The sequence below is a fragment of the Myotis lucifugus genome, unplaced genomic scaffold (genome assembly GCF_000147115.1).
Source record: "Myotis lucifugus unplaced genomic scaffold, Myoluc2.0 scaffold_14, whole genome shotgun sequence".
In the NCBI taxonomy this organism is placed as follows: domain Eukaryota; kingdom Metazoa; phylum Chordata; class Mammalia; order Chiroptera; family Vespertilionidae; genus Myotis; species Myotis lucifugus.
The window spans coordinates 13,465,139-13,478,294 of NW_005871062.1; the positions used below are offsets into that span (position 1 = coordinate 13,465,139).

The 13,156-nt window shown below is 39.3% G+C and overlaps 1 protein-coding gene across 3 annotated transcripts; it reads right to left on the bottom strand.

Moving 5' to 3' along the window:
* Window positions 1–1,999: 1,999 nt before the first annotated feature.
* On the bottom strand, window positions 2,000–12,229 carry TTC14 (tetratricopeptide repeat domain 14). Of its 3 annotated transcripts, XM_006084881.3 has the most exons (12): window positions 11,956–12,229; window positions 11,365–11,489; window positions 11,051–11,250; window positions 9,614–9,698; window positions 9,333–9,462; window positions 8,893–9,048; window positions 8,395–8,466; window positions 7,867–7,986; window positions 7,642–7,764; window positions 5,408–5,525; window positions 4,398–4,507; window positions 2,618–3,597 (listed from the first exon to the last, which is right to left on the bottom strand). In XM_006084881.3, exons 1-12 carry the CDS (start codon window positions 12,114–12,116, stop codon window positions 2,679–2,681), a joined length of 2,319 nt encoding a protein of 772 aa, XP_006084943.1. In that variant the 5' UTR covers window positions 12,117–12,229; the 3' UTR covers window positions 2,618–2,678. The 3 variants fall into 3 exon arrangements, 2 of the variants coding, with proteins under 2 accessions (XP_023606420.1, XP_006084943.1); XM_023750652.1 differs by lacking the exon at window positions 8,395–8,466 and having other exon boundaries at window positions 2,000–3,597; XR_002828242.1 differs by lacking the exon at window positions 2,618–3,597 and having other exon boundaries at window positions 4,469–4,507; window positions 4,893–5,525; window positions 11,956–12,128.
* Between the last annotated feature and the right edge of the window lie 927 nt (window positions 12,230–13,156).

Genomic DNA, 13,156 nt, shown 5'->3' on the forward strand with positions numbered 1-13,156 from the left:
CGTCGCACCCTGTCACACACAGAAGCAGGGCCCGATCAGGGGGTTGGGGCACCATACCCTGTCACACACAGAGCCGCAGGGCGATCAGGGGGTTGGGGAGCTCCCCCCTATCAGGCACAGAGCAGGGCTGATCGGGGGTTGGGGTGCCCTTCCCCTGTCACGAACAGAGCAGGGCGGATAGGGAAGTTGTGGCCCCGCCCCCCTATCACACACAGAGCTGCAGTGCGATCAGGGGGTTTGGGCACTGCCCCCAGTCACGCTGATCCTGGTGCTGGGAGGGCTCGCAGCTCCGCTGATCCCGGTGCTGGGAGGCATATTACCCTTTTACTATATAGGATAGAGGCCTGGTGCACGAGTGGGGGCCGGCTGGTTTGCCCTGAAGGGTGTCCTGGATCAGGGTGGGGGTCCCCACTGGGGTTCCTGGCCAGCCTGGGTGAGGGGATGATGGCTCTTTGCATCTGGTCACACCCCCTTCAGGGTGGTGGTCCCCACTGGGGTGTCTGGCCAGTCTGGGTGAGGGGCTGAGGGCTGTTTTCAGGCTGGCGGGTGAGTGAAGCTCCCAACCGCTCCTTTTTTTCTTTTTTTTTAAATTCTGGGCCAGCTTTAGCTGAGACTTGGCTCCAGCTCTTAGGCCTCAGCTGCTGAAAGCAGGTGTCTGGTTTGTTTGGGTTCTACAATCAAAACACTGTTTCAACTCCAGCTTTGAGGCTGGGCTGGCTGAAAGCAGGTTTCTGGGGTTTTGCTTAGCTTCTATATTTGTAACAATGTTTCAAAAGGCAAGTTCAGAGGCCGGAAGCAGCAGGCGGGGAATGTTGGAGTCCTCCGTCACTGAAGCAAGCAAGCCTCCTGTTCGCTTCAAGCTGCCTGGCTGCTGGCTGCCATCTTGGCTGGCAGTTAATTTGCATATCGCCCTGATTAGCCAATGGGAAGGGTAGCGGAGTGACACCAATTTGCATGTTTCTCTTTTATTAGTGTAGACTAGAGGCCCGGTGCACAAAAATTTGTGCACTCGGGAGGGGGAGGGGGGGGGTCCCTCAGCCCAGCCTGTGCCCTCTCGCAGTCTGGGACCCCTCAGGGGATAATGACCTGCTGGCTTAGGCCTGTTCCCGGGTGGCAGAGGGCAGGCCCAATCCCTAGGTGCAGCCCCTGGTCGGGCTCAGAGCAGGGCCAATTGGGGAATTGGGGTGTCGCCCCGTCATGCACACAGCAGGGTGGATCGGGAGGTTGCGATGCCACCCCTAGTCACGCTCAGGGTACGGCTGATTTGGGGGTTGGGGCACCGCCCCGTCACACTCAAGACAGGGTCGATAGGGAAGTTGCGGTGCCACCCCGTCACGCACAGAGCAGGGCCGATCAGGGGGTTTGTGCGCTGCCCCCTGTCATGCACAGAGCAGGGCCCATCAGGGGGGTTGGGGCTCCATACCCTGTCACACACAGAGCAGGGCCGATCAGGGGGTTGAGGAGCTCCCCCATCACGCACAGAGCTTAAATTGGAAAGACTCTAAAGGCCATTATAAGCGCAACACTATGAGTCCTATCTCTATCTCCCTAATAATAAACTATACTGTTTCCAATAATTTGGGGAGGACCCTTATAATCCAAGTCCCTTCTTCAGCTCTAATTCCTGGGATTTATTCTGAGTAAAACCGGGCTCTGTTGGCCTAGTTTTATTCAGACCCTGAGGAAAGAGGCATCTGGGAAAGCATCAGGGGAGAGGAGGTATCAAGGAAGAAAAACAGAACGGCAGGCCAGCTCTAGACTATTTAAAAATGTGCCATGTTCCAAAACATCTGCAATACTAGGAGTTTCCTAATTTCTTTCTAGAGAAAACCAGATTTATACTATACTTCTCTAGTCACTGATCTATTCTTGCCTGGAACGTAGCCTCTAAAGTCTTGACAATACTTGAAGTTAAAAAATTTCTTAGGGCTATACTGCTAAGCAATAAGGTATGTAGATAGACAGACAGATAGAAAAAAATAAGTAAAATGGGTCCCTATTTAATGTTCATGGCTTTATTCCTAAGGTACTTGTTAAGCTGGTACATAAGTCTCTTTTACTTGAATCACGCTTTAGAGGCCAATTAGACAAGACAGATGATCTGCCTATCATTTTAAAACAACAGTTATGTAAAAATTTAAACAAATGATAAAATATAAAATAGTAGTTAAAGAACATATCTCTTTCAAAAGTTGAGGGCTTTTAATATAACAGAACAGAGAAAGAAATAATTTTTGATGAAAAAACCCAGGTGTTCAGTGCACAAATTTAATTTTCTCTCAAATAGCAGGATAAGGGAGACCCAAGGAATTCTCATACCCCATAATACAATGAAGAAACAATACTTTGAGAATTATCTTTAACTGAAGTTTCAAACAGTAAGGAATACTGTACATAAACATACATATGAAGTCTACAAATCAAGCTGTGAAAGGGGACCTACAACTAAAAGATATAATTTAAGAATAGGTTGAAAGCATTTGCTGAAAAAAAAAATCGTTATGAAGATTAAATGAGATAATGAATGTAAAGCTCTTAAAAAAAAGCATTTGATTCCTGCAATCTCTACAAATAAAATAACTTTAGGAGTAGAGATTTCTGCACTGGACTGTTACGATTAAGAACTAAAACTTTTATTAACAGCCTTTAGTAAAAAACAGTGCTGATTCCCTTGCATATTACTTTTTTTGCTTATTTCCTTTTTCTTTCTCAAATGCAGCTATCTGATTAAATATATTGAGTAAATTTTGAGGTAAGTTTTTTTTAGCTCCACTTTCTGAATGCTCCGTGCTACTTAGCTCTTCTTCTGAAGCCTCTGGTTTAATACTCTCCTCATAATTATCCTCTCTTTCATATTCTCGATGACTTTTACTTAATTGATATCTTTGCTCATGTCTATTGAAATCACGTGATCCAGAATAATTACATTTTTTATATTTTTCAACTGACTTAGAAGAGTAGTCAGAGCTTGCTGGGGAAGTGGAATACCTCATGGAACCTGGCTCCCACTTTCTATAGTGCTCTTTTCTTCCATCTGAGTCTTTTTCAAATTTTCTATAACCATAATTTTTTAACTTGTCTTCTGGATTCCTAGAGAAGGAATCTGAGGAATCCCTTCTATTGGAAAAATGTCTTTCATATCTATAGGACTTTTCTGTTTTGCTACTACCTGCCTGAGTTTTATAGCTATTGTAAAAGTCTCTTGACTCTTCAGACCTACCTCCAAAATCATCCGGAATTTCAACTGAAGATGAAGAGACAGGGCATCTATCTTTCTCTTTTACCTGCTTCTTCTGATATGGTACCCTATCTTGCTTTTCCAGTAGTTTTTCCACTTCTTGTCTTTGGTTAAGAAAAGATGCTGAAGTATTGGCTGGAACTGGGAAGTACTCATCTTTCCTATTCTGATCTATCTGATTTGAGGATGCCTTAGCTGAATGCCTTTTGGAATTTCGAGAAGACTCTGAACGATTCCTCCTATGTTTCTTATGCTTTTTGTGACCAGAAGAGGAGGAGGATGAAGAAGAAGAAACTGATTCATCACCAGAAGAAACACTTGAAGAGGAAGAAGTTGACTTTCTTCTTTTTTTCTTTAGCCTAAAAAAGTATTTAATTCATCAGATGTTAAGTACAAAAATGTTTCTTAATTATCCATAAAGCTTTTAGTTCTTTTTTGTTCCCCTTAAAGATGTCATAAAAGCTGTGGCTTAGATAAGCAATTATAGTAATCTTAGTTACTGTCAGATCCACTTGTACCAGCAAGCGGTACTTTGGAAAAAAAAATACTTGTGTAGACAGTTGTCACTCTAAGCAAATCCATTTCTGTTACACACAGTGACATTTCCAACATTACCTTAAAAACAAGACCCGCTGAACACATAAAGGAATTAAAATTTTATTTCTGACTACCTCTAGAGCATAGATAATCTCTCTACCTCAACACTACTGACATTTTGTTGGAAGTGTAGGCTGGCAGTGCGGGGGTGGAGGGGTCCTACAACACCACTATAGGGTGTCTAGCAGCACCCGCTCTGCCCACTAGATGCCAATAGCACTCCACCAGTATGACAACCAGAAATGTCCCTTGGACAAAACTGCCCCCAGTTGAGACCACTGCTTTATTTCTAAAACATTTCTCCCTAAAATACAGATAATTAAAATAACATTATATATTTTAAATTTAAGGTTACAGTAATTATTTTTTACCCTCAGATTTCTAGCCTTACAATTCCACTTTCTTTAATCTCTCAGAAAAATTTCTGGTACTCTTAATTGCTAAGAATAACTGATTATGATTTGAAGTACTTTTATATTTTTACTTACTTTACCTCTACATGGCACTGTGGTTCAACTCAGTAGTTGCTTTAAGTAAAAAAATACTGAATGTTACAGTTTACCTTTTCTCCTCTTTTAAGAGCTTACGCAACTTTTCTGCACTTGTTTCTATTTTCTTTGTTTTCTGCTTTTCTTCCTTTTCAGCTTGTTTTTCTCTTAATTCCAAAGATTTCTTTTAGAACCCAGATATCGGAAAAAACCACACGTTAAAAATAGAAGAACGTTTAAAACCCAGTTTTCAAAAAACCACCCCCCCACCAGAAATCAAATGTGGTATACCCAAATCACCACATATCCAGCAGTAAACAAAAATTAATCATACAGGTGTTTGGCATCAATCATTGGAATAGCCAGAACAGTATTGAGGACCATATTGCAGTTGGTAATCCATGAAAAAAGGGGAAGCCATTGCATTGGTACCATTAACCCAGAGTGCAAGACAGGGAAAAAATAAAAGTTATTTCAAAATTTAAACAGGACACAGATTGTAGAAATAAAGTTCAAATACATTCCATTTAGGTGAATTGAGGGAGGAATCACCATGTTCAAATACAAACCATTTAAAAAATAGCACAGCCCAGTTGGACGCATGATTACATAAGAAATCATTTTCCAGTTTGAGGATGGGGATGAGCAGCACCAGATGTCACAGACACAGCAGCAACGGTCCAATTCAGAAAAAAATGCATGAGAAAACATCATCATCAGTATTACAGGAAAAGACAGTTTAAAATATCTCTCAAAAAGATTTTTAGAATTAGCTCAATTACCGTAACATCACTGAATTTTGTAACCACCAGGAAAGCTCACTACAAGGACAGTACTCAAAACCACACACCAAATTTAGGCAATTAGAATTTTCTTATAGAGTTATTTTTACTTTTGAGTACTAACAAATAAAAAAAGAAGAGGCATTATGAAGCAATGTCAAACCCAATTAGGAAAAGCTGTATTTAGAAAGAGACTTTTCATAATGCCGTAAGTAATCTAGAATAATTTTCCACAGAAGAAAGCTAAGTTTTGGCATTAGTTTCAAATATCACTAAATTTCTAAGAGGAAGTAAAGAATCACCTGCATATATTTATGAAGTTTCTGCAAAGCATCCTCTGCATCTTTAAAAGTCTCATCCAAATCCAAAGCTTTCTTATAGTAACTTTCAGCATTTAAAAATTTTTCTTCTTCTTCTAACCTAAATTTGAGAAGAAGATTTAGCTTTTTTGTAAAAATAAAAAGTCCTCAAGTATGCATACAGGTCTAGGGCTTATAAGAGAGAACTTATTAGGAAAAAAATGTGTTTAGCAACTTACTTTCCAAATTGAATAATACCTAAACCATAGTTTTTTACTATTCTTTTGGTAAAGAGACCATGTAAAACCATATAGAACAGAACAAAACGAAACCAAACTCACAGATATAGGGACCAGACTGGTGGTTGCTAGGGGTGGGGTTGGGGGGTGAGTGAAATGGATGAAAGTGGTCAAAAGGTATAAATTTTCGGTTATGAGATTAAGTCTTGAAAATGTACAACATGGTGACTATAGTTTATAAAACTGTATTGTATATTTAAAAGCTGTTAAGATAAATCTTAATAGTTCTCACCACAATTAAACAAAATATTTGTAATTATGTGTGGTGATGGATGTTAACCAGACTTATTGTGCTAATTACTTTGCAATATGTACATACAAGGCGGGGCAAAAGTAGGTTTACAGTCATTCATATAAAAGTAATTAACAAATAATAATGCACAAATAACTTTTGTGTACTCACAACTGTCAACCTACCTTTGCCCCACCCTATATTTTAAACCATTACTCTGTACACCTGAAAGTAACATATTAAGTGAGTTATATTTGTTTGAAAAACAAAATAAACCCCTAAGTAAAACAAACAAATAGGAATCCATTACTGGTAACTAAATCCATGCTGCGGGCCCAGCAATGGCATTTTAGTATAATGCATGATCAACTGATGCCCTCTGTAAATATAGTACGATCTTGACCTTTACCACAGAATTACATTGGCTTTTGCTAGCAGTTTATGAAGAATTTTCCTTTCCACAGAAATATTTTCCCAGAATATTTACTGTTAAGTTGGAAATACCAACACATACATGTAACATATCACAACTAGCCTGTAGATAGGATCATTATCAGATGACGCTCAAAAGTCTATGCTATGAAAAATCACAATTAGAAAATTTGGTTATAAAGCAGTGAAAGGACTTTGCAAAATATTTTCAGTTTTCAAAGTAGGAAAAAGTAATTACTGTGAAAAAAATTAAGAAAATCCCAATGGCTTCAATGGGATAACTTTTGTGACAGATGGAATGTGGGAAGGCACCAGTCAAAAATGATCAACATTATGGCTTATGGTAACTGGATAGGTGGTATTGCCATTCACTTAGTAAAAAGACACCAACATAAGGGTAATAAGATAACCACACCTAAGTAGGTACTAGCTATCTACCTAGTCATAAAGTAAAAAGCTGCTCCAATCACTTGGATCTAAGCAGAAGTTCACATGAGTTAACAAATACTGTAAAAATCTCAATTTGGAATTCTGGTATGATCATACAAACTGGAATGATCAGGCAAATTCATGAAAGAGAAAACAGATAATTCTATTTTAAAAATCGCAAAAAATGCTATTATAAACTTTTAAAATTACTAGAGTTGTTAGCAAATTACTTATACTTAAAATATATTCCTTCAAAATATTTTATAAATTAGACCAGTCTATTAGTCATTAAATATTTACAATGCAATTCAGAAGAGTAACATAATATATAGTTTTTTTAAAATAATTTGTTCTTCCATTTAATCTGGAGTTTGTGGATTTTATTATACAGAGTAGAGCAAAAAACTGAATATAACAGTGAAACCTTATTCATAATTAACAACAGGAGCTCTCAATTCATATTTCTGGTATTTTTCTACTAAAATGATGAAATGAATTAGATATTAAATTCTCTCTATTAAAATTTCTAGTGTATGTCCAGGAAAAGAATATTTACCTAATTTCTTGTACCTTTACATTTAATTTACATTTCTATGTAATGAGAATAGGCATTTAGGAAAAGAAACTCAAATCATTAAAATATATCCAATTAGAACCCCAGTTATAAGAAAAAAATGACTAGAAAATTTAAAGAGGACTATACTTAAAAAACATTGTCAACCAAAATCGAAACTAAGAATGGTCTGAATTAAGTTAAAGATGCTATTTCCTTATATTAAGTTCAAGATCTTATAGTAGTTGGTTGAATAGTGGACCTATACTACAGAACAAAGTCTGACACTTACTGCCCTCCTCTTTCTACAAGTGTCTGGCACAGGTATTTTCTTGCATTCCTGTGAGTTGGACAGTTTTCCAATGCAAGTTCAAAATCTTCAATTGCTTTGTTCAGACTTCCTTTTGTTGCATATCTGGAGATAGGAAACAAAGTAAGAAATTTATCTTGTGGGCTATGTATAAATCTTGTGCACATTCACCTTGTAAATATTCCTTAAAACCCACAATCCACTTACAATGCTCCACGAGCTACCAAAGCTTCCACATTTTGTTTGTCTATTTCCAGAGCCTTATTGTATTCATTCATAGCATCCACGTGGCGCCCAACTTTAAAATAATCAACTCCAATCTTCACACTAAAAAGATAGTTATAAAGTATCACAAGCATTTTACAGAATATCAAAACAAAATGTTAGCACGGGTAAAATTTTAAAGCAAATCAAATTTGGCTAATATTTAGCCTTCCATACTCTCCAAATACCTAAAAGCATTCTGCCATTGGATAGTTTTGTAACAAATTTTAGGAAATCTAGATATCAATATACTAATTCCTTTTGAAAAAAAAAATTATGATGTTGGCTAAAACTTAAGTCTGTTAAGTTTACAACATAATACCATTTACACCTATAAGAAAGCTAATGTCAAAAACTCACTTTAATTCATTTATAAACAAACTTGGTCTTAATGATGACATAAGAACTCTTTGCCTTACCCTAACCTTTTATGCCAGGTAATTCAATTGTTGAAAGACAAAATCTTCATACCATTTTAAAGCCCAAGATGCAGACTGTTTCTTTCTTAATGCAGAAGCAAAATCGTCTTCAGAGAAATTTTTGCTATTAAGAAAAAAAATTCAAACCGTATAAATACTTTTTTGTAATTATAGTTCACTGCCTGACAGATAACAAAAACTCAACACTGAAAAAGTGAATCCCAAGCAAGAAACTTGTATTCCATTTACAAAATAAATTTCCTGAACTCTCAGGAATGACCATTATTCTTAGACATTATTTTTCTTTAGGGTATACATAAAATTCTTATAAATGTTCTAAATCTTTCTCTATTTGGTCACCTGGTACAATTCTAATTACTGGTAAGAGACTTAGTTTCAGAAGGAGGCAGGATCACCTAGTTCATTGAACCTTTGTCATACTGCTGCCACTAGGCTTAGTATAGTTGAATATGTCCCTCAATTATGCCACTTTGGAGCTCCACACCATTCAATACCTTATCACTTAATAAATAATACTGATTTACTATACCTTTGTAGGCCTCTCATTAAAGATGGTGGATTAGATTCATCTATTCCTAATTTTCCTAGGAGGAATTCAACTACTCCTGGGTTAGCAAATCCCAAGGAACTTTGCATAATATTGTCATAGGATTCCAAAGAATTGCTATTTAGTTCAACACTCCTCCTTAAGAAAAACAAAAAATGAAAACAAAAAATAATTAGCATGTCCACTTCTGTTAAAGAGAAAATTATCGCATGGGGTTTAAATACTCATACTATAATTTGTACATGAAAGTGTGGCAATATCATGACTGGGTTCCTTTTATCAAGTCTGAAGAAATTTAAGGGTATAAAAATATAATGAGCATACTTTGAAATAAGAGAAATTGAAATTTTACTTTGTTGTTAGAAGTTGGACAAAATTTGCTATTTTTTAAGTCAAGAAACTGTTTAATGTAGAAAAATTACCTGTAATACAAAGGAAGCTCTTCAGAACTAATTACACCTAATTTAATACCAGATAGGTGCGGTGGAAGAGATGAGCTATACAGAGATACTGCAAGCTTTTCATGATATCTGTCAATATCCTTGATTCCAGCTTAAAAAATAAGAAAACTAAGCTGATTAGCAAGAAAATGCAAACAAACAAAAATCCTTTCAAAAACTATTCTTATTAAACTACATTTTCAAAATTAATTTATAAAATCTCACAAATGTTACTTTTCTATTAGTATGATGAAATTGATCACCTCGAATGATATCACCAGTTTGGTAATACGATAAAGGATCCCCATGGTTACTGTGAGAAGGCACGTCTCTTAATGGACAAAAAGCCTGCAATGAGAAGTATTTTAAAACAACAGACTTCCTATTCATTGGTGAAAAAGGTCTTCTTTTATCCTACTTGTTCAGTATAAATGGCTAATAGTTGATATAACCTTAAAAAAAAATCAACTAGCATCTTAAAATCTAAATTTAAGTAAGGATTTAAATTTTAAGTCATTTCTGTATCCAAACACTATTAAACAAGTTTTTTGAGTCAGTTCAAAATCTAAAATCTCGTAAAATTTGCAATTAGTTTTAGGAACCAAATATGAGTGTGGATGATAAAGCAAAAAGATATTTTGCACTTGTTAAAAATGAAACGAAAATTTGTGCAGTGTGAGAATTCCAATGAAAATGAAATGTGAATTCTCCAAAGTGTATGTCTGCCATTCAGTCTGTGATATCTCCTGCTTTTCTTCATTTTCATCTGCCTTGATAGACAGCAAATATCAAACCTTTTAAAGTGACACATTATTTCAAATTCAGGACTAGTTATCTCAGGCAAAGTATCTCATAATATATACATCACAATCAATTACTGCAAAGACATAAAAAGGCCAGGAATATTTTTCTAAATTATCCATATGCAAGTACATAATGCCAAATACTAAGAACATGTTCAGCTAGAAAAAAATAAGCCCAAATACCAATCAATCTCACCATACCCATCGACATCTGTTGTAACATTTGAAAAAGGACCCCACCCCTGCCAACCAAGGAGACCAAAAAAATCCCAAAACCAGAAATGGAGGAGTAACTCTTTCACTGCTAAGAATTTTTAAAAAAGAAAATGGTGCTTTTTCTCCAATTAAAATATTTAATTCTCAAAACTGTCAGCAGGGTACACTTAAGCACAACTGGATGCAAAGACCTAATTCTTTTTATTATTGCTTTCAGGTTCTTTCTCTTCTTTTTCCCATCACCATTTATCCCCTCTATGCCCCCTTCCCTCCACCCCCACCCCCAATCACCACACTGAGTTCTCTCGCTCGTTCTCTCCCGTCCTCCTCAATCAATCCAGTCCTCTGGCCCTCCATCAGAGCTGTCTGCTTGCTCTCTCTGAGTCTGTCTATATTTTGTTTGGTAGATCAGCTTGTTCATTAAATTCCACATATGCAGCCCTAGCCGGTTTGGCTCAGCGGATAGAGAATCCGCCTGTGGACTGAAAGGTTCCGGGTTCGATTCGGGTCAAGGGCACATACCTGTGTTGTGGGCTCGATCCCCTGTAGGGGGCGTGCAGGAGGCAGCCGATCAATGATATTAAAAAAAAAAAAAATTCCACATATGCAAAACAATAATTCTTTCACCGAAGCGACTCAAAAACAGAAGCAATCAAGTTAACTGAAAAGTGAGTAACTTACTGTGATTTCCAAGTGAGATATATCTCTCATGATGCCACTGCCCAAACAAATCAACACCATGAAAAACCCAAATTCCCGAATGGAACTAATTCTTCCAATCACGATATCTCCACGCTCAATATCTCGGAAAAACAGCTCTCTCCGATCCATACTAGGTATGTCCATGAACTGCTCTAAAGGTGGCATGACTGCATAAGAATCTGAAAAAGATAATTTACAAAATCACGAACCCTGGTTTTTGTGTTCTGTTTTATCTGAATGAAGCACTGTTAAAAAAATAACCGCAATCAAAAGATTTTTAAGACTCGGCTCACCTTCACCGTCTTCATGAACTTCAGAAGTTGTAGGTGCATCTGATTTCCACGAAAGTGCAAAAAGCAGATCCGCCTTTTTGGAAATGAATTTTTGGATTTCAGCGTTGTCGACTCTCTTCTCTTTCCTTAAAACAACGACAACAGAATTTATGGAGACTAACTTATCTGCAAAACCTTTTAGCACGTCCAAGCCTCTGCTCCAGGCTTGCATCGGCCAAGCGGGTCCTTCCTAAATTCCAGCCCACACATCCTCCGAGAGAAAGTTTGAACCCTCGCCGGCCAGTCGGTTGCTGGAGGGCGGGGAAGCGTCAAGAGCGATGCCCGCAGCCCCAGATCCGAAAGCCCGAGGGATTTTAGCTCAAGAACCCGCGCCTCTGCTGGGCAATTTCCAGGGAAATACAAGTTCAGCCCGCCTTCCGCGGGACCCTCGAGGACTCCAGACGCGCCGGCCATCCGCCATCGGACCCTCCGCCACCCAGCGCAGTCTCCACGGCTCCGCTCCTTCTGGACTCGGCGGCCCGGCTGCTGCGGCCGCGGAGCCCCGGGCTGGGTCCCCTCCCCCGCCTGGGAGCGTCGCCGCGATTTCCTTACCTGCCTGGCCCCGGCGGCTGGGACGGCGGGCCCCGGGCAGGCTCGGCCGCCGACCCCAGGAGGCTCCGGAAGTGCGGGTTGTCCTGCTGTTCGCTACGGAGCCAGGACAGCAAGGACGGCCCGTGGTAATTCAGCGACTGCCGCAGAAGGTCGCGGTCCATGGCTGGAGCGTGCAGGGCTCCACGACCCCCGCGCCCACTACTCGCGCCCCGTGGTCCCAGAGGCCGAGCCAGCGGCCCGGAAGCCGCCGGAAGCACGCGTCACAGGCCCTCGGAGTTGCCACCCGGAAGTACTTCGCAGTCGCCCGAGTGCCGGCGCCTAAGCGTCGGTCTCGCGGAATTGAGCGCGACTACGGGAGCCGGAAGGATTGGGCCGAGCATTTCCGGAGCGAAGGGCTGGCTGCGGCTCCGAGGTAGTGCTGTGTGTGACAAGTGTACTTTTTAAAAATTCCGTGCTGTTATTCTCACACCGCAATGGCCCGAGCTCTAATCTCGGCTAAGTAATAATTCGTCCGTTAATTTAGTGGAGACGCGTCTAAGAGTGCAAGTGCCCCAAACAGGTGAGAACTCCAAAAGAGTTACAAAGGTTCTTCCCCTCCAGTACTCGCTGGATCAATCACTACCTACGGCTCAGGCGTAACCACACTAACGCGACTGCGCTGGGAGCTCTCCGATAGGCTACAGGGCAGAAGAAAGAAAAGCAGTTTTATTAAGCACTGAGATTGTGTCCTCCATCCACAGCCCATTCACTGTTAGCTATTTTAGCGTTAACTTAAAACCAGAATGACTTTAATGCCTACACATGCACACATGCTTTGTTTTGCATTTTATCTAAGTGATTTCTCAAAATGTAGTGACCAGAAGATTTACTTAATGGCAGTGGTTCTCAACCTGGGCTGCACATTAGAATCACCCGGGAATCTTTTTAAAATCCTGATTTCTGGGCCTCATCCTCCGGAAATTCTGTTTCTTTGTTATGGGGTGGGGCCACAACATTAGTAACAAAGAAACAGAATTTCCGAAGAATGAGGCCCAGAAATCAGGATTTTAAAAAGATTCCCGGGTGATTCTAATGTGCAGCCAAGGTTGAGAACCACTGACTTATGGTGTTGTGTACACTAAAGTAAATAAGTTGTTTTTTTTCTTTTCTTTTTTTGTAATTCAACTGATTTTTAAAGGTAATTGTGACCTACTCACTCAAG